General features: G+C 44.5%; 1 protein-coding gene across 3 annotated transcripts in view; it reads left to right on the forward strand.

The window, feature by feature from the left end:
- RPN2 (ribophorin II) overlaps positions 1-19,585 on the forward strand; it is a 62,753-nt gene extending 43,168 nt beyond the window's left edge. The window contains exons 10-18 of one of the 3 annotated variants that reach the window (XM_008995892.4): positions 1,767-1,858; positions 3,564-3,678; positions 6,534-6,728; positions 7,906-7,992; positions 10,240-10,335; positions 11,926-12,001; positions 14,547-14,676; positions 16,350-16,397; positions 19,265-19,585. In XM_008995892.4, the coding sequence (XP_008994140.1) occupies positions 1,767-1,858; positions 3,564-3,678; positions 6,534-6,728; positions 7,906-7,992; positions 10,240-10,335; positions 11,926-12,001; positions 14,547-14,676; positions 16,350-16,397; positions 19,265-19,277 (852 nt within the window). In that variant the 3' untranslated portion in view covers positions 19,278-19,585. The remainder of the gene's footprint in view (positions 1-1,766; positions 1,859-3,563; positions 3,679-6,533; positions 6,729-7,905; positions 7,993-10,239; positions 10,336-11,925; positions 12,002-14,546; positions 14,677-16,349; positions 16,398-19,264) is intronic. The other 2 variants (XM_002747537.5, XM_054255325.2) reach the window with 2 other exon arrangements.
- Positions 19,586-20,869: the final 1,284 nt, after the last annotated feature.

Here is a 20,869-nt window from a genome sequence, read left to right on the forward strand (position 1 = left end):
ATCCTTATAGCTTCTGGTAATAAATCTTTATATATATATATATATATATATATATTTTTTTTTTTTTTAAGCAAAACAGAACACTCCTATTCAACATCATAATTGAGGCTGTTGTCATAAAATAGTTATGGAGGCAGGAAAGAAGGCTGTTAGAAAGAATTACTTGATAGATATTTTTATCGCTTTTTAATTTTTCTTCTTTGGCCTTGATTTGATGTTGTCACACCTCAATATGACATTTTAGAAAACCGCCAAAGTTATCCTTCGATTATTTACCCAGCCCTTTATCTCTATTCCTTGATCCTGACTTAGACTATAAACCAGTGGATTTGGCAAGGATTTCCTGAAGTGTTACATTTAAACCTATCAAATATTTGGAAGGCTTGTAGATCTGTTTGCACATAAAAGCGCCTTGGGTTTGCATAATTTGCACATTCAAACTCGGATTTTAATTCAGAAATTTAACATGTTTTCTGTCTCTTTTGGATATTTACATTGATTTTAATCTAATTTTAAAATTTCTTATTTACTGGCATTAGCCCCTCTTAGTGAAGATGTTTATAAGGGACATATAAAATTCAAACACTGTAAGAGTCAACATGGATTGGTTTGTGCTTATAACACTCCTAATCTCAGTGGCTTAAAACAGCAAAGGTTTATTTTTTGCTCATCATTGCTCCAGAACCCCTGGCTGAAGGAGCAAGCCTCTAGAGGAAAAGAGAGGAGAGACTTACAGACGGATTTTTTTTTTTTTTTTGGAGACAGAGTCTCGATCTGGAGCGTACAGTGGCACGATCTCGGCTCACTGCAACCTCTGCCTCCCGGGTCCTGGTTCAAGCAATTCTCCTGCCTCAACCTCCTGAGTAGCTGGGATTACAGGCATGTGCCACCACGCCCAGTTAATTTTTGTATTTTTAGTAGAGATGGGGTTTCACTATGTTGGCCAGGCTGGTCTTGAACTCCTGGCCTCATGATCTGCCAGCCTTCGCCTCCCAAAATGTTGGAATTACAGGTGGGAGCCATCGCACCTGGCCTCATGCACTGATTCTTAAAGCTTCCACCTGGAAGTGAAGCACTTCACTTCTTCCCACATTTCACTGGCCAAAGCAAGTCGTGGCCACACCTGACTCCATGGGGGCGGGGGAAGTAGAATTCTACCACATGCCTAGAAGGAGAATAAGAAGTACTTGGAGAACAGTACAGGTAACTACACTGGCTGGCTAACAAGGAGGTGAAGTGCATGGATTCTGAGTCAGAGTGCCTGAGCTCGAAACTGGCCTGATTACTTCCTTGAGCAAGCAGCTTCATCTCTCTCATCTTTTATTTTCTTATCTGAAAAGTAGTACTTTACATAATTATGAGGATTAAATGAGATAGTCTTTACAAAGCCCGTGCCTTTCACGTGGTAAGCACTCAGTAAATCCTAGCTCTCATTAGAACTGAATTCTTACTGATTTGAATGAAAGGTACCTTATTTATTTTAAAGGACACATGAAAAGATTTACTTTTTTTCTTTTCCTTTTTCTTCTTCTATTTTTTTTTAATGCATACCATCCATCCAAAGCCAGAAAAAGACAGGCCTCAGAATGGGAAAGGTTGGCAATATAACTGGGCTGGGTCAGTGTTACTGTCATCCTTGACGACTCTTGTCCTAGGATTTTTTCATGCCTTTACTCACCTTAAAGAAGAGAAAACTTGATATCTGCATGTGAATTCCTGTACACCCACCAGTTGACCTGGCAACTGTCTTCTCTATTTTCCTCTAGCTCAGAGTCAAGATCTCCACTGAAGTTGGCATCACAAATGTTGATCTTTCCACAGTGGATAAAGATCAGAGCATTGCACCCAAAACTACCCGGTAGGTGATATGCCACCTGAGCCCTCCGGGAGCTGAAGCTCAAGAGCTGAGAGGAGTATGCCTAGGCACTGAGCCCCTCCAGGCATCAGTTCTTGTCAGCAGCCATCCCGCTTGCACCCCAAATTAAAGAGGCTGTAGTTCTCTGGTGTAGGTCCTGCACCAGGGATTCTGTGAGGCATCTAAGTGGATTTGGAAGTTGTCTGTACAGTGTTTAGTCCATGTACAAACTGTTCATTCCCAGTCCACGATGAGATAAGGTGCTTACCTCAGGATGTTAGTCTGAGTCAGTCAGCTATGTCACTAGCACATTATTTAGTTCAGATGACAATTTTTAAAACAACAAGACCTTCTCAGTGAAGGAAGCAAGGTATGAATTTATATTCTGGGGCAATCTCATCATCACAGTCCTGAGTTTGCTTTTAGTGACCTGATGGCAACTCTTTCTGGTCCATCGTGGGTCTGAAATTAGTTGGAAGCCTCATAGGTGCTTAAAATTGAGATGGCAGATACCCAGCACTAGGGCTGTCATTCCCTTCCCAAGTCCATGGAGGCATTACTAGTAAGTCATACCATTTCCTCCCGCCGAACTCAGACACAGTCTTAGAATCTTTTTAAACATAATCTTCTAAGTAGACACTAACAGTTGATTGGAGTTGGGCCAGAATGCTGTAAGAAGCCTGCTCGTCAGCCCTCCCTCAGATCCTTATTGGTGCAGGAAGAATCTAGATATCTGGGTATAGTCCAGACCCCAACTTTACTCAACTAGGATAGCTGTAGAGGCCAGAAGACAGTAGGGTGAACCCTCAAGTCTTTTTGAAGATGGGATGTTAGCCAGAGGCTGGAAGCCAAGCAGCTGCTCCATTTAAATCATGTAGAGTTGGCCTTTGTGTCTGGCTTGGCTATTTTTGTAGTGATATTGGAGATAAGAGCACTGTTTGAGAATCCACTAAATTAATGTCTGTGCAAGCGCTTTGCCATTTAATTCTCTGCACAGATGAAGAGTTGGTCTTACCAGTAAGTAAAAAATGTGAGTATAAAATAAAGCCACGTTTGAGCTCTATGAACATTTGACTGGTTTATCCCCTGGCCATCTTACCCTAAAATTCCAGGAGATAGCTGTGAGAAGTTTTCTTCATCAAGTCTGCCTTGTGGGAAAATGACTTTTCCCAAAATGAAGCCCAGTTTCAGCACAGAAACATAAATTGAAACAGCGTCCAGGAGAAAAATAAGACATTAAAAAAAGAAAAAGCTGGAAGTACCCTTCTTTCTTTTGTATCTCCTACCCCCTGTCTCGACTCTGCTTATGTGTGCTGCTGGTATCAATCTTGTGATTATTTCTCCTTGCGGTTCTGCCAGCTCGACTCTCCTGCATGCCTGCAGAGGCTACACATGAGCTCCACTGGTGCCTGACTTGGTGGAGTTGAGAGTCTTAGGTCCTTGGAGTGAAAGCCCAGAGGTACATGTGTCTGCACACAGCATTTCCCCAGAGGCTGCTGAAAGTTTATTCTGCACTTTTCTCAGTGCAGGCTTTATCTGTCCAGTTTGCCTCCAGGCTGCAGCCAGTTCTCCACATCTGTCTTTCCACAACGGAAGTGTTACTGTGAGAGAGGGAGGATTAGGGAATGAAGTGAAGTATGTATTTTTTGCCTGTTCTCAGAGATATACTGATCCTCTCTGAAGATTGACTGTATAATGTTTCTTTCAGGGTGACCTACCCAGCCAAAGCCAAGGGCACATTCATCGCAGACAGCCACCAGAACTTCGCCTTGTTCTTCCAACTGGTAGATGTGAACACTGGTGCTGAACTCACTCCTCATCAGGTCAGGAAGATGCCCAGACAGTTTTCTTAACCTGAATGAAATATGAATGCTCACTAGAGTTTACAATGTGGTCTGTAATAAGGACTAGAGAGAATTTCAGATTCCTGCTTTCAGATCTTGACTGAACCCTGACAGTGCATCAGGTTCTCTCACGTGACACTCTCATCCTTCTATCGATTGTAATTCTTCACCTGGAATACACATTTCTTTTTTAAAAATTAGCTGGTACTGAAAAGAGGTACTTAAGGCAGAGTCACACTGAATTAAGGCTTTTTCTTTTTTTTTTTTTTTTTTTTCTTTGAGATGGAGTCTCTGTCACCCAGGCTGGAGTGCAGTGGCACTATCTCAGCCCATTGCAATCTCTGCCTCCTGGGTTCAAGGGATTCTCCTGCCTCAGCCTCCTGAGTAGCTGGGACTACAGGCGTGCATTTCCACGCCCAGATAATTTTTGTATTTTTAGTAGAGACAGGGTTTCACCATGTTGGCCAGGCTGGTCTCCATCTCCTGACCTCAGGCAATCTGCCTGCCTCATCCTCCCAAAGTGCTGGGATTATAGGCATGAGCCACCATGCCCCACCTGAGGCTATTTCTTTCTGATTAAAAGGAATATACTGGCCGGGCGTGGTGGCTCACACCTGTAATCTCAACACTTTGGAGGCTGAGGTGGAAGGATCACTTGAGCCCAGGAGTTGGAGACCAGCCTGGGCAATATGGTGAGACCTCACTTATTTGTACAGGGAGGAAGGGAGGAAGGAAGAGAGAACCTCATATGGCCCATGTCCACTCAGACACCCCGACTCCCACACTGCCTGTCACCCCCCTTGATTGAGAATAACCTGCCTTTAGTGTTATGTGAAGGAAGATTCACATAAATACATTGAATGCTGAAAGACAAGAATGTGGGACCTAGTTTGGTAAAAGGTACCCTATACCAATGCTTTAGCAAGAACCAGCAGGCTAGTTGCCTTGAGGCAGCTTCAGGGCAGACCTCAGAGGCAAGTGGATTTCCTTGGGGTACCTTCTTGCTTTCTATTTCCTGCAGCTGCAACTGTTGTTGCACTTGTGCGCCAGGAGTATGCTCCTCTAGGGCTACGGTCCCAGGAGTCCCCTGCTCCTCTCTCCTCCCTACTCCCAAACTCCAGACAGCTTGGTTAGGTCCCTTAGCCAAGGATAACTGACCTTTGAGTACTTCTGTCTCTTAGCATTCCCCAGCTTCTTCCCGGAATGACATTTGCCAACCTAATAGCTTAAGGGAAGGAAGAGTACCAAGAGAAGAAATTAGAAGACTAAATTAGTAGGATTAGGGTTAGAACAGGGAGAGTTAGTAAGGAAATATAACTTCAGCTGAATACTTGTCTCCTCCAAGATTCTATTTTAGAATCATGGCTTAGAGACCTTCCAGGTGGAGATGGCATTTTGGGAATGAACATGGCAGCTGCCTGCACTTGACTCTGATAGGAAGGAGATCTGGCATCTGGACTCCCTGATTCCATTCCTGGCCAAGAGTAATTGCTATAGCTGCGGTGCTTCATATCTCTGGGCCCCTTTCCCTAAATGCTTTGGTGATTATACTTTGTTGTTCAGGTATAGAGTAACAAATGAGATGTATGTTTTCTGTAGATGCAGTGCTGGCTCTGTCACCATGCCAACTCATTTAATGCTTGTGCTTTATGATCTATAAATTGGATCTGTAAACCTACCTGCCTTGTCGAATTCTTTATTTTGAAACACCTGAGTCAAGTGCAGTGGCTCATGCCTATAATCCCAGCACTTTGGGAGGCTAAGGGGCAGATCACCTGAGGTCAGGAGATTAAGACCAGCCTGACCAATACAGAGAAACCCTGTCTCTACTAAAAATACAAAATTAGCCTGGCATGGTGGCACATGCCTGTAATGCCAGCTACTTGAGAGGCTAAGGCAGGAGAATTGCTTGAACCTGGGAGGTGGAGGTTGCAGTGAACCAAGATTGTGTCATTTCACTCCAGCCTGGGCAACAAGAGTGAAACTCTGTCTCAAAAAAAAAAAGAAAAGAAAAGCTCTGGGTGGATATAAAGTTTTGCTCCAGTTCTAATGTACAGACACCTTAGTTTCTTGTGCCATTTGGGGGATACAGTGATTAGACTCAGTACTATTCTACTGCTATTAACTACTGTTTGTTGACTAGCCAGTAAATACCATGCCCTGCACTAATGCTCTGTATACTGTATTGCAAATCTTCACACAGATACGCCACATCTGAAAGTTAATTTTTCTGCCTTCAAGTTGAAGAAATCAAAGCATAAGGAAGTTAAGTAACTTGCTCGGCTAATAAGTAGTGGAAGCAAATCTGTCTGTCTTCCAAGCCGAGGCTGTCTCCATGACACTGGCTGCTCTGCTTGATTAGAACTCTGCCTTGCTATCAATACCCAAGGCTCCTCTACTGAATCTTTAGCTAGAGGCACTGGGAAATTGAAAATGGGCCTCTTGCAGTTCCACCTCATTTCCCTTCTTTTCACCCTCTGGTGAAGCAGTTAATTGGGCAGCAAAGTGACCAAAAGGCTGGCAGGAAAAAGAAACTGCAGCAATAGCAAAGGGCTTAAATCATCCACAAACTGGGCATTCAACCTCCAACTAGAAGAGAATTGGCTGGATCAATAAGTTAAATTTCCTTCCTTGTACCAGCAAAAAGTTACCTGTGAGCTAGGAACTAGGGCGGCATGGCTACTCCTCCTACTGTCTTGGGCAGGTCTGGCAGATCCCAGAGCTCTCGCTGTGACAGAGAGCTAATTGTCTGCTGCCTGGTGGATTTGGTGTTGGGCCCAGGGGGGCCGGGGTTGAAGTTATCAGATGAAAGGTTGTATTATTCTTCCATCTAGACCTTTGTCCGACTCCATAACCAGAAGACTGGCCAGGAAGTGGTGTTTGTTGCTGAGCCAGACAACAAGAATGTGTACAAGTTTGAACTGGATACTTCTGAAAGAAAGATTGAATTTGATTCTGCCTCTGGCACCTACACTCTCTACTTAATCATTGGAGATGCCACTTTGAAGAACCCAATCCTCTGGAATGTGGTATGTGCCTGAATGCACCCCCAGGTGAGAGTGGCTGTGCCCCAGGCACTGGTGGCTCCTTTTCAGGGGCATGGGGCTCTTCACCTTCGCCTTGCCTGTACCTCCTAAGTGCGATAAATAAGCTTGGGAGGTGAGGCAGTGTGTGCAGGCTCCACAGATAGTCCTGGGGTCATGCACGTGGCTTGGCAGCATGGTAGGTGCTTAAAAATTTTAGGTAAATGAAGGAAGTATAAACCTGTGAGTGCTAGTATCTGTGAATTTCTATAAACGTTATACAGGAAGGTGGCTTTCATACAATAGCGAGGCACTACGGGGGTTACATAGATGTGAAAGTTAAGGCCCTGGCCTTAGAGGGATGGCATAGCTCATGGGAGCGATGAGATCTGAATTCTGGTAACAATTCAGGATGATGTAGAAAAGTGAATTGTACGATGTGCAAAGTGTTAATTAACTAATAACCAACATGTGTGTAGCATGTTGTCATTTACATAATGCCTCCCTTCATGCCCCACTTTGGATTGGTGTGATGAGAGTAAACGTCTTGCATGACAGGGCATTAGAACAGGGGGTTGAAGAATGGCAAGGGTTTATCAGATCTGGGGCTGTGGGTGATTGCTGAGGAACAGCCTGCAGAAAAGCTCAAGGTGCTTACAATGCAGTGGGAGCCAGAGCACCTGAATCCTGTCAAAAGCAGGAGGTGATGAGCTTGGAAGCGTAGCAGAGGCCAAATCGCAGGCTTTGAATGGTGATTGACTCACTTGTGGTATTCGAGACTTTTCTTCTGGACTTCGGGCTGTTTTTGTATGAGAGTGTGTACTCATTTTTTTCTCTCGTTTTAAAAATATGACTAAATTGCACTTCCAGGGACACCAAGCAGTTTCTGATTGCGACTTTAACAGCCTATGTACCAGTTGGGATTTTTGTATTAAGCAGATCTATGGGGCTACTAAACCAGTAGAAAATTAGAAGTCTTGCTCTAAAATGCATTTTCAACAAATACTTGTTTTGTTCTTGAAATTTTTACTGCCTCAATTTGTCACCTAATGTATCAGAGGTGATTGGACTTCCTGGAGTTTTTTTCAGTTATGGTCTTAGACATGAGTCAGAGAATATTATCTATTGAGTTTCACCCACTTCTCTGCCCCTGTGCCTTTAAAGACTGTCCTTATTTTTCTAGGCTGATGTGGTCATCAAGTTCCCTGAGGAAGAAGCTCCCTCGACTGTCTTGTCCCAGAACCTTTTCACTCCAAAACAGGAAATTCAGGTATATCCCAAAAGGCTTATCCACTAAACACGGGGTAGAAGAGAGGGCAGCAAAGCCCTGGACTGTGGCTCTGCTTCCTTTAGCTTGTTTTCATGATATTTTATAGTTTGATCCTCACACTCTGTGGATTAGGCAGGGTAAATGCCAGCCCTGTCCTTGAACTGAGCAAACAGGTTTAAAGAGTCCAGTGACTAACCCCCAGAAAGCAGAGAGTTGGAGATGAAATCGGAACCTGAGTCTGGTTTTTCTGACATCCAGTAGGTTCAGTCCTCAGACCACAGCTTTTAGCCATGAGTGCAGGTGGTTTTAGCGTTTATTCTCCCTGCTGCTGCATAAATCAGGGCTGATGGGGTGACAGGTGGGAAAACTCACCTGGGAGAACAGGGCTGTCTCTACTTCCTCAGGCAAGTCCTTGGATAAGCAAGCCTGGTCCTGCCCTGCACACAGGACTGTTGTGAGAATCAAAGTTGTTGACAGACGAGTAAAGAAAGGTTTTGAAAAATGTTGCTAAAGCCCTTTACAAAATAAACACAATAATTGTTGAACACTTTAGGTACTGGTTAAGGAAGCTGAGGTGGATCCACTCAGTGGACAATTTTGCAATCTTGAGAAATGATCATACTTGGAAACCTACGTATGAATTAATGTTGAAGTGTCAAAAACTAGACTACCTGCTGTCATTCCCTTTAAAAAAAAAACAAGTGCCCAAAGGGTAGAGTAGTGGGATTGTTTTTAAAACTCCTCTTCATGTTGATACAGCTTTATTTAAGAATGTAAAATGCAGCTCACTGGTAGGTGTAATTGTGATGATGAAGAGTGCTGGCTGATTTGTAGGGTGAAGTAGGTGGCAGCAGCTGCTACAGTGTTAGAAATCCTTTAATGGCAGTGGCAGCAAAGAAGAGCAGAGGTGAAAATTTAGGAACAGGAGGCTCATGTGGGGCTGCCTCCTCATGGAGCTGGGGAGGCTGGGCATTGGCAAGCAGAAAAGACAAGCATGAGGTGATATAGTGGAGGAAAAACCTTTTTTAAAAAGTTCTGTTTGCATAATGAGTTACAGCTTACAAGACATAATCAAATGCCCTATTTCATTTGGTCTTTAGAGTATCTTTACAAACCTAGCAGGGTGGTCATGGCCCTCCCCACCCTCAATTTTACAGCTGGAAACTGAGGTAAAGAGTGAAAGCAACTTGCCACCTGGTCGCACAGCCATACATACCAGTTTGGGCCTCAACAGAGGTCTCTGGACGCCCACACCATTGCTGCTTCTGCTAGGCCACACTATCTAGGTGAGCTTCGCAAAGAGAATTCATGTAGACTTGCTCAGGAGAAAGAAAGAAAACCAAGAAATATCAATCAGCATGCTTGTCCAGCCTTCTGGTTTAACTCTGGAAATCACAGTTGGGCCAAGCACGGTGACTCACACCTGTAATCCCACTTTGCAAGGCCAAGGAGGGAGGATCACTTGAAGCCAAGAGTTCAAGACCTAGCGAGACTCCTTTTCTACAAAGAATTTAAAAATTAAACTGGGTGTGGTGGTGCACACCTGTAGTCCCAACTACTCAGGAGGCTGAGGAAGGAGGATCTTTTGAGCCCAGGAATTTAAGGTTACAGCAGACTATGATGGTGTCACTGCCTTTCAGCCTGGGTGACAGAGTGAGGTCCTGTCTCTTTAAAAAAAAAAATCAGAGCGGGAAGTTTGTTTAGGGCTTCTTTAGAGCCATGGCTAAGGAAGAGAGGGATGATTTATGGTTGGAAAGATGTATAGTGCGGCTCTGTTACCTTTTAAAACGGGATGGCATTGTCACCATTAGCCAATTAAGTGGGGCAGCAACATATGCCAGAGCCACCACAGGAACCCAGAAATGTTGTGAGTCCAGAGTCCTGCCTTAGTCCTTTCACTCAAACTATCCGTATACCTGGGCACCCTCTTTGGCACTAGCCAAATGCCACTTGATGGATTGCATTCTTTGGCCTCTAAATGACAGTGAGTCTTTAGGGAAATAAAGGGTTTTTGGCTAAGCAGTGAGCTGGGGCTGATGCAGTGTCTGTGGAAGGAGATCTCTGGCATCAGAAGCCAGGACTGAGAAGAGGCAAAAGGTTCTCGCGGCCACTTGCTGCCAAGAGGTTTTAGCCTCTGGGTGGCATATCCTCTTTACAACTGATGTTGATGCTTTGGTCTCTGGTATACATGGCTGCCCCGGCTGCGAAGGGCACATTCTGAAGTCTTTTTGGTGTGTCTTTCTGCAGCACCTGTTCCGTGAGCCTGAGAAGAGGCCCCCCACCGTGGTGTCCAATACATTCACTGCCCTGATTCTCTCGCCGTTGCTCTTGCTCTTTGCTCTGGTGAGTGGCTGTAATTAGCATGGGCAGCGTGTGTCTGGTGCCAGACCCCGCAGATGCAGCCCTTCCAAAGGAGGCTCTGTTGACTGGCCTCAGCAAAGCTCCAGAGGGGTCCAGCAGCTGTGACCTGAACTGATGGTCAAGACGTTTTAGAATGACCGAAAGTTCCCACTGTGAAGGAGCAGCCAAATAAACTGCCCCATTAACAAGTGGGCCTGAGAAGGTACCTAACAGACACTAAGAGTAACAAAAGTGGATGGACTGTGATGCCGTAGGAGGGTTCAGATGAGATCTAGTGTGAACAGAGCGAGGCCCGATGCTGATAATTATTAAAAAAAAACAGCACAGAGGCTGTGCATTTCAGCACTGCTTGGGGCAGAAAACCGGAAACAACCTAAAGTTCATACGATAGAATAATACACAGCTTTTCAAAGAATGGGTAGATGTATATACTGATAGGACAAGATTGCCAAGACGTGTTACTGAGTGAAAAAGGCAAGGGGTAGGGTAGTGTGTTTAGTAGATCCTCTAAAGTTTTCAAAGGTGGCTGGGTGCGGTGGCTCATGCCTAATCCCACCACTTTGTGAGGCCGAGGCGGGAGGATTGCTTGAGCTCAGGTGTTTGAGATCAGCCTGGGCAACATAACCAGACCCTATCTCTATTAAAATTAGAAAATTAGTAGTGACATGCGCTTCTAGTCCCGGCTGCTTGAGGGGCTGAGGGGGGAAGATCTCTTGAGCCTGGGAAATCGAGGCTGCAGTGAGCCCTGCACTCTAACCTGGGTGACAGAGTAAGACCCTGTCTCAGAACAAAATTTTAAAGTTTTAAAAGGCGATATGTGTTATTGTTGGTCATCTCTGAGGAGAGGACATTCTGGAGAATGTAGAAAAAGCAACTTTTACCTTTTCTCCTTTTCGGTACCATTTGAAATTTTTTTTTAGCCAATTGTGTTTTTCTCTGTTTCTTTTTTAAAATTATAAACAATTGTGAATGCATATCAAAGCTCAGAGAATTTTGAGAAAAAACTATTAGATCTTTCAGAAAGTTGCCTGTGTTCCTAATTTTGTTGGTTTTAATAAAAGAATAACCGTTTAATCTAAATCTAGTGGCCTTGCTGCAGGTTTTCAGAAACCAGACCTAGGGTATGGGCACCTGCTCTTATATTCGAGTGATGAGAATTTCAAGACATGGAACCCGCAGCAAGAGCATGAATGCTGCCATCTGCCAGCAGGTTTATCTCACCAATTCTTCGAGAACTTAGTGGGGGTGTCAGTTACCTTATAAATGCAGTTTCTGACCTTTCAGCTTCATGGTCTCACCTGTATTTGTCATCATTAAAAATGATGTTCAGGTTTGAGTTACACGAGCCCGTTTGAGAGCAGGTGCTGGGTGCATGCCTTTCTAAAGAAAAAGGGAATAGGTTTTCCCCAGGGCTTATAAGAAGGTGGTTGTTACTTGGAAGAATTTCCTGTCCTTCTAGGATGCAGGACGTTTAAGCCCTGAGGCTCTTAATTGGATTAGCATTGGCGTGGCATGTGTTGCCTCCCTTTGAAGTTCTAATGCCTTTTTAATTTATTTCTCCCCATCATTCAGTGGATCCGGATTGGTGCCAATGTCTCCAACTTTACTTTCGCTCCTAGCACGATTATATTTCACCTGGGACATGCCGGTAAGTGCCGCAGGCTGCTAATTCCATTTAACCTCCTCTGACATTTAGCTTGCCCACACTAAAGCCCAGTTAAGTAGACCCACAACCTATTAACTATAATGACTTAATAGCATAACATTTCCCTCTTCCTCCTGGCCTTTCAGGACAGTTAATATGATGATAAACCTGTTTGGTCCCTCACTTAAAACAGCTGTCATTATACTGGGCTTCCGTTGTACTGCTCTACTGTTGGCAGACCATTTACCCTGAGTTAATAACCCTGTTCTTTTCCAGAGATTACTCACTTACCGTATCTTTACACTGAGCCATCTTCCTGGATGAAGAGCATTAATGCAGTTTCCAAAGGTTATCGTTCCCCACCATATCAGTCTTCACATTTGCTGGCAGCTCTGTCTGTGAAGTAGTAGAAAACAGTCTTTTCTACACTCAGACATGCTGTCCTGCGTTGTTCTCTGGAGAATTTAGGACCTCAACAGCCTAAACACACACAAATCACTTAAACATTTCTGAGGGTTTTGATGTTGGAGGGTTTTGATGCTGTTGGATCAGGGGTACCTTGCATTTCACTTCGACTTTAATATTTCTTGTTTTTTGTTTGTTTTGTTTTTTTTGTGAGACAGGGTCTTGCCCTGTCACCCAGGTTGGAGTGCAGTGATGAAATCATGGCTCACTGCAACCTCAATCTTCCAGGCTCAGGTGATTCTCCCACCTCAGCCTCCAGAGTAGTTGGGACTCCAGGCATGTGCCACCATACTCGGCTAATATTTGTATTTTTTGTAGAGACGGGGTCTTTCTGTATTGCCAGACCTGGTCTTGAACTCCTAGGCTCAAGCAGTCTTCCCACCTTTGCCCTCCCAGAATGCTAGGATTATAGGTGTGAGCTACCATGCCTGGCCTGACCTTAATATTTGAAAAATTCTTTGTCTCTTTCAGGAGTCACTCTCTGTGCGCCCATAGTAAACAGATTCTGTAGGGGTGCATAGATGAATCCCTTGAAATTCTAGGCAAATGTCTGTGTTTTTCTAGGGAAAGAGAGTTGTGACTTTGATCAGATTATTACGGCACAGTGGTCTGTGACCTCAAAATGGTTAAGAGCCCTACTGTAGTTTATCCATCATCCGTCTGGGCAAAACTGACAGGATGACCTTTCTCTCTAGCTCAGTTACTGGATTTGAATGATAGCCCTCTGGGGTCAGACTGAGAACAAAACCTGAATATAGATTTGATGAGAGCCATAGCTTTTCCTGCCAGAGTGCTTTTTGTGCACATTTTCTCATTCGATTCTCATCATAACCCTGATGAGGCTGACTGGGGCAGGAATTATGATCCCTTTTGACAAGGTGCGAGAATTTGGGCTCAGAGAAGTTAAGTGGCTGGTGAGGGCAGAGCCTGGACCAGACCCCAGGGCTCTCTGTTCCCAGCTCTGAGCCCTTTTTTCACTCAGCCTTCTTCCTGGGTCCTTCTTGCTCCCTTTCTGATCACAGTGGCAAATTATCCTTACAGTTTTTTTTTTTTTTTTTTTTTTTTTTTCATGAAAAAGAAAATTATTCATTTATGTCCTGTGTTTTTTTTTTTTTTTTTTTGAGACGGAGTCTTGCTCTGTCTTGCCTAGACTGGAGTGCAGTGGCACCATCTTGGCTCACTGTAAGTTCTCACTCACTCTTCTGCCTCTGTCTCCCAGGGTCAAGCAATTTTCCCACCTCAGCCTTCTGAGTAGCTGGGATTATAGGCGTGCGTACCAATCCTGGCTAATTTTGTATTTTTAATAGAGACGGGATTTCACCATGTTGGCCAGGCTGGTCTCGAACTTCTGACCTCAGGTGATCCACCCACCTTGGCCTCACAAAGTGTTGGGATTACAGGTGTGAGCCCCCGTGCCTGGCCTATTTATATCCTATGTGTTTTGTTAAGAATTTGAAAAATGAAATAAATCCTAACTTTAATATGACAAGTTTTAAACAAAAGCAGAGAAATAGACGTAAGCAGGAACATAGCACATGTCACTGAAGTTCACTTGTTACCCCTGGGTTTTCTTGTGTGTGCGGTTTTTTTTTTTTTTTTTGAGACAAGGTATCACTCTGTCACCCAGGCTGAAGTACAGTGGCATGGTCAAGCTCACTGCATCCTTGACCTCCTGGGCTACAGTGATCTTCCCACCTCAGCCTCATAAATAGCTAGGACTACAGACATGGGCCATTACACCTGACTAATTTTTAAAATTTTAGTAGACAGGAGGTCTCGCTGTGTTGCCTAGGATGGTCTTAAACTCCTTCGCTCAAGCAGTTCTCCTACCTCAGCCTCCCAAAATGCTGGGGTTACAGGCGTGAGCCACTGTGCCTGGCCACCCCTGGATTTCTTGGTGGCCACAGGTGAGAGGCAAGTATATTGAGTTAGCCACATTTTAGCATCAGAGCAAAGGAATGAAACAGCTGGCCTAAGATTACAGACCTTTTCATGATCCAGCAGTTGCTGCCCCTAACTCTCCTCAACCGCAGCGAATCATAGTGTTTCGCTTAATTGGATGTCATGGCACCTCTTCTTGCAGCTATGCTGGGGCTCATGTATGTCTACTGGACTCAGCTCAATATGTTCCAGACCTTGAAGTACCTGGCCATCTTGGGTAGTGTGACGTTTCTGGCTGGCAATCGAATGCTGGCCCACCAGGCAGTTAAGAGGTAAGGCTGGACATGGGCCAGGGATCTAGAGAAGGGTTAGAAATACTCCACTCTGCCAGCCTAGTTCTTTAAAGGGTAGGTGGCAAAATGGTTTGTGTACTTAGGGGCAAGTCTGACACCTTAACTTAGCCCAATACAGAAGCCATGAGCACTCTGAAGTCAGACAAGAGCCTTAGTGATCAGCTTTGAATATATTAAAACCATAGTAATTTATGACCCAGTACAATAGAGTGAGAGAGGAAAAGAATTGCTTTATGAAGATGAAAATGCATTAGTAGATGTGGCAGAAGATTAATTCGTTAGCTGTGCAAAAATTCTCTGCTGCCACAGAGAATCCTGCCCTGCCCTGCACCTGCTACCCTCAACACGTCCCCAAGAGCTGCTCCTCTGTAACCCCTCACAGCTCAGGAGCTTGTCCCCAAAGCATGGGGTCTGTGTTCTTCCCCACAGAAGCTGCAGCAGGTTTTGCCGAGGCTCCCAGCAAGGAGTATCTCCTCAGTAGCCTGTGCCACCTGCCTGGGACCTAGACAACTTTAGAGTCACACAGATGGTCAGACCTTGACGTGAGGGCAGCTTGCTGGCAGCTTGACTTTTCGAAACAGAATTGGAGGCAAATTTAAATGTCACAAAGGTGTTTCTCATTGATTTGACTTTATTAGAACCTGAGTGATTTCAGGCACGCAAAGGCCAATAAGAAAAGGTCAGAATTGCTTTCACCTTTGGAAGAAATCATTTTCAGATGTGCTGCTTTCTTCTATCCAGGACGTTTGCTGGAAGAATGTAACTCTATAGTGTACCCTCAATGTGGCTGCCAGTTAGGTTGCTAGGATCAGAGAGAGGCTTTTTCACGGAGACCATCAGTGGGTGGGAGAAGATGTCTTATCTCCGCCCAAGTCTCCACTTAGAAGAGCTTTCTAAGCACTTCACTGTGGAGACTCGGCACAGGAACGTTCCTTGGCTTTCCTGTAGGAATCCAGGGCCCGCCAGAGCTTCCCTTAGCACCAGAAGTGGTAGCTGATTCATTGTTCCACCCTGCAGTAGCCTTTTCCTGGTGGCTGTGCATTGTACCTGGGAAAGATCCGGGACTTCGTTGTTTTTACAAAACAGAACACTGTTCCCTTTGGTGCCTGGGCTCCCAGGGAGCCAAAAGATTGTGCTCTGCTAAGTTCTCTCTTTTCTAGAAGTTGCCCACTTAAGAAGAATAAAATCTGCTGGGCATGGTGGCCTATGCCTGTAATCTCAGCACTTTGGGAGGCTGAGGCGGGAGGATCGCTTGAGCTCAGGAGTTCGAGACCAGCCTGGGCAAGATAGTGAGACCTCATCTCTAAAAAATATGTATAAAAATGAAAAACAAGAACAAAAGCAAGATGAGAATTGGGTAGAAACCGTTTGGTTTACATCCTTCTTAGCAGGAGATCCTAGTTTGGAATCTGCTAAAGTTGTACGCATTTTCTGGGGAGAGAGACCATGGCTTTTATCAGAATCCCAGAAGGATCAGTAACTCCTTCCTCTCCTCTACTCACGTATCCCGTTCAAAAGATTAAAGCCCACTCTTCTGTGGCCCTCCTTGTGAGTCCTAATGGAAGCTCTGGTTGGGTGTTGGTCATTTCTTTCCTCAGCTGATTCCTCCTCACTGTCCTTTCTTGATTCTCAAACCCTCTTTCCTTTGGCAGGATCGCTGCAGAGCAGAGCAGTAGATTGGCAAAATATAGGACACTACGGTAAAGATGAAGGGTGGACTCATCCCAGAAGCAGGGTCCCTTCCCTTTCTTACCTGCCTCATGCATGTCAGTTATCTTTCTCGTTTTCAGCCCACTTGCTCCTCCCACCCCTCCCTAAGCCGCAGCTGAATTCGGAAGCTGTTTCGCAACTTGCTAGATAAGGTTGTGACTGGACCAGGGCAAAAGCTTCCTGAGTTAGCCCAGCTGATGGGATAACTTTGCAGTGAGTAGCTTTGGCCTGGCTTTGACTGTATAAGACTTTATTCTCCCTATATCCCATGGTGTACTTATTTATAGACAGTCCTCTCTCTCTGTTTCCAGGAGAGCTGAGATGAGGATAAGACAGATCCAAAATTCATTAAATGATGGTCCCATGGCAAATCCTGGCACACCTTGTCACTGTTTCTAGACTTTTCTGTAACACCAGTCTCTAGTTGAGCCAAATAGTGTGGTTTGGGGAGACTGTAAATTACGAGGGACTGATGGCCACAAATCAAAGCCAGCATCAGAATCAAGCTTCCTAGCGCTCAGGGTATGTTAAAAGAGCTGTTCCCCATGAAACTAAAATGTGAAGTGAAATCTCACTCATGCTCCTTCTGCATACCAGTCCTAGGATGGGAGGGAAGTGGAGGGAAGGAGAGGGAGTGTCAAAATGCTTCATTGATCTGCTCCTCTAGACCAGGAACTGGCAAAAGTTTCCTGTAAAGAGCCAGATAGTATTTTAGGCTTTACTGGCCATATGGTCTCTTGGCACCAACTACTCCGTCACTGTCATGTGAAAGCAGCCATAGACTGTATAAACAAATGGGTGTGGCTGTGTTCCAATAAAACTTTATTCTCCAAGACAGGTGATGGGCTGGATTTGGCCTGAGTGACACAGTTTGCTGACCCCTGCCCTAGACCAACAAAGGGAGGGAGGTATTTGAATTTTCAAGTCATGTTCTCTTTTATCCTTTACCTTGGAAATGGCTTTCCCTGCCAAAGCCACAAAGCCATCTAATTTCTAATCCTCTGAAAATAGTAGAGATCAACAAAAGTGTAGGATTTAGAGCCTTTCCAGGGATATGTGAGCATAAGCCGGGTCACCTAGTCCCCAACACAGAAGGGAACTCCATTTGTTTTGGTTTGGCTTTTTTTCAGGTTTAATTGAGGTATAATTTATCTGCAGAAAAATGTACGCTTTTTAGTGTACAATTCTGTGAATCCTGAAAAACCTATGTAGTCATGTAACCACCACCTCAATCAAGATATTGGTATTGCCACACTCCAAAGAGTTCCTCTGTGCCCCCTTTAGAGTCAGTCCCTTCTCCCACCCCCATTCCCTGGCTATGCCCATTTGGTTTTATCATAAATTATAGTCATTCTGTCTGAGATGTACTTTCAGAATTCATCCTTTCTGCTAAATGTTGAGTTCTCTAATTCTTTAAATAACTCAGTTTTTTTTCTCAATTAAAAACAAATGTTTTTAATAGAGATGGGGTCTTCTGTAAGTAGATGAGAAAAGAGAGAGAGAGAGAGAGAGAGAGAGTGAGAGATGGGGTCTTACTATGTTGCCCAAGCTGGTCTCAAACTCCTGGGCCCAAGCAGTTCTCCTGCTTTGGCCTCCAAAAGTGCTGGGATTATAGGCATGAGCAACCTTGCTCGGCCTCTTGATTTTTAAAGTCTGTTTCTGCTCTGCTATCCCCAGATCACTGCTTGAAGGAGAGGAAAATCCCTTGATCATTTGGACATTTGGCACTTCCTAGTGTTTGAAAGGAAACCCCTGTTAGCAAAGTGCTCTTGATCTGAGGGCAGACATTGATTTGAGCAGACATATGGGACATAGGTTCCTAGCTATAGTCGAGGGTTGTGGGCCACTACCCTTTAGCTGTTCTTACTTCATACTTGTGCTATCCTTTCTGCATGAACATTTCTGAATGTACACATTTTAATGTACCTAGGAACCTCTGAATATTGGCAAGGAATTAGGGATGCACAACCCAGCCCTCAAGCCTAATCCCATTCCTGTGCATGTCTCTTGGAACTGCTTTATAGATGGGTTTGGAGCCTGCCATTCTGCAAGACTCTGTCATCATCACCTTAGTCCTCACCCCTGGGAAGAGCTGCCACTGAAGGATGGTGTGTGTGTGTCGGCAGCCCTGCCTCTGCCTGCTGGAGCCTACCGGAATCGGTTACTCACAGCAGTCACCTCCTCAGCTGCACAGTGTGTCTAGATTGTCCTTTTCATTCATTGTGGTTCCCATCTCTCCTTAGAGCCTAGGGAAAGGCAGCAGAGGGGAAAAGAAGAATACAGGAGATAGGTTTTTATTCCCTTCAACATTTTCTGTGAGCCGAGTCCCATTTTTAAGAATGTTTCTGTGTTAGGTTAGAGGCTGAGTGTGACTTGGCAAGATCACGGCCACACAGCAAGAATGTGCAGGTTTGTGTAATGAATGGTCAGGATGTCATCTTCCAAGCTACAGAAGGACCACGGGTTGGTTGGCAGAGCTGGAGTCTGGGAGATTGAGGACAAGCATTTTTTAAACTTTCCTCTCTGTTCATCTAGTTGAAATTTACACTCTGTTTTTGGCCTTGCACTGTGAGAGGTGTGCCTGGAATTAGCTCATCTCCGTACCACTGTCTTAGTTCTTATCGAGTTTGTTTTGCTGTTTGTATTTAAGTCGTCATCAGCTTAATTATGAACTAGTTGTCTTACATTCTTTTGGAAAGTGAGATGGGGCATAAATAGAATCAGTAAATGATTATTCCCTTATAAATGGGATCTTATCTTGGGAGAGTACCTTGGTCTCCCTGTTGTCACCAGTTAGGAACTGTAACAGTCAACTGAAACCGTCAATAATTTTGTGTTTGTCTCCATTTTTTCTCAGAACAGCACATTAGCTCCAAACGAAGGATGGAAATTCTGAAAACTGAATGTCAAGAAAAGGAGTCAAGAACAATTCACAGTATGAAAAGAAAAATGGAAAAAAAAAACACTGTTTAAAAAGGAAAAAGTCAAGATTGTAGTTTACTTTTGCTTGTTGTTTTTCAGTTTCCCCAACACAGAGCAGATACCTGGTGAGCTCTGATAGTCTCTCTCTTTGGCACTGTGCGAGATGCTGTGAATATTCCTAACTACCCAGACGTTGCATCTGAAAAGTTGAAATGTATGATTGTTCTGGAATAAAGCAGATGATAATAGGAACAAAGGCCCAATTGAGAGCTTATTCTAGTACTTTGGATGGTGGGGTCCTTGAGTATGTAACATGACAACTGATTTGGAAATGCTGTTGATGCCAGCGTATTTCTCCAGGCCTTTATGCATTGGTCCTTCTTGCCCCTTTCCTAACAGAACTGAAAACTGCCTGGAAAGGCCAGCTTCCTTTCTTTGTCTCCAGCAGTGAGCACGAGCTGTCTGCAGAGGAGCCTTGTTGGTATCTGAAGGCCCCACTTGTTGTAGCAGCGAGGACCTCTGCTCAAGGCTCTTGGGGCCAGGTGTGGTGGCTCACATCTGTAATCCCAGCACTTACAGAGGCTGAGATGGGTGGATCACTTGAGGTCAGGAGTTTGAGACCAGCCTGGCCAACATAGTGAAACCCCGTCTCTACCAAAAATACAGGAATCAGCTGGGCATGGTGGTGTGTGCCTGTAATCCCAGCTACTTGGGAGGCTGAGGCAGGAGAATCGTTTGAACCTGGGAGGCAGAGGTTGCAGTGAGCCAAGATTGCACTATTGCACTCCAGCCTGGGTGACAGAGCCAGACTCTGTCTCAAAAAAAAAAAAAAAAATACTGATGCATGGGGATTTCAATGCAACGTGAATTTTCAAGGGACGCAAATTCAAACCAGAGCACTGACCACTTGAGTTACTTTAGGCTAGAAAGCCACAACCATCTCAAGAATGCCCCCTTTGAAGTTGTGCCCTAGGGCGACCATTACATGAGGTGATATAATAGCACGTGGAGAAGTAATATTGCGTAGCGTGGTTGACTGCATAGACTTCGGTGCCAGACAAACCTAGTGTTGCCACTTACTAGAGTGTGGGTCCTCGGGCAAGTAGTTTGACTTCTGTAAAGCTCCTTTGGTGCTTCTGGGGGAAGTGAGGGGATAACTACCTACCTCATAGGAGTAAAGGAGTTGATGCTGGTGCATCTTAGTGCTTGGTGTCTTTCCTGATTGACCGACAGTTATGTGCCTTGGCTCATTGCCTCTAGTTCTAGAATGGCAAAAACCGCAATTACTTTTGCACCAACCTAATATTAATTGAAGCATGATACATTTAGTTAACTTTTGAAATATAGTAATCATAGTATTTGTTGAATTGGGGGGCTGGAAGTTGTTTTATTTTAATCAGATTGCTTTCCAACCTAGTTGGATCTTACTACAGTGAAGAAATTGGCATTTTGATTGGGGAAAGGGGAAAGAAGATTCTGGAACACTATGCTGGTTCTGAATGGGATCCTACAGGTGAGAGGATGATGTGGGCAGTTATAG

This window comes from Callithrix jacchus, chromosome 5 (assembly GCF_049354715.1).
Source record: "Callithrix jacchus isolate 240 chromosome 5, calJac240_pri, whole genome shotgun sequence".
In the NCBI taxonomy this organism is placed as follows: Eukaryota; Metazoa; Chordata; class Mammalia; order Primates; family Cebidae; genus Callithrix; species Callithrix jacchus.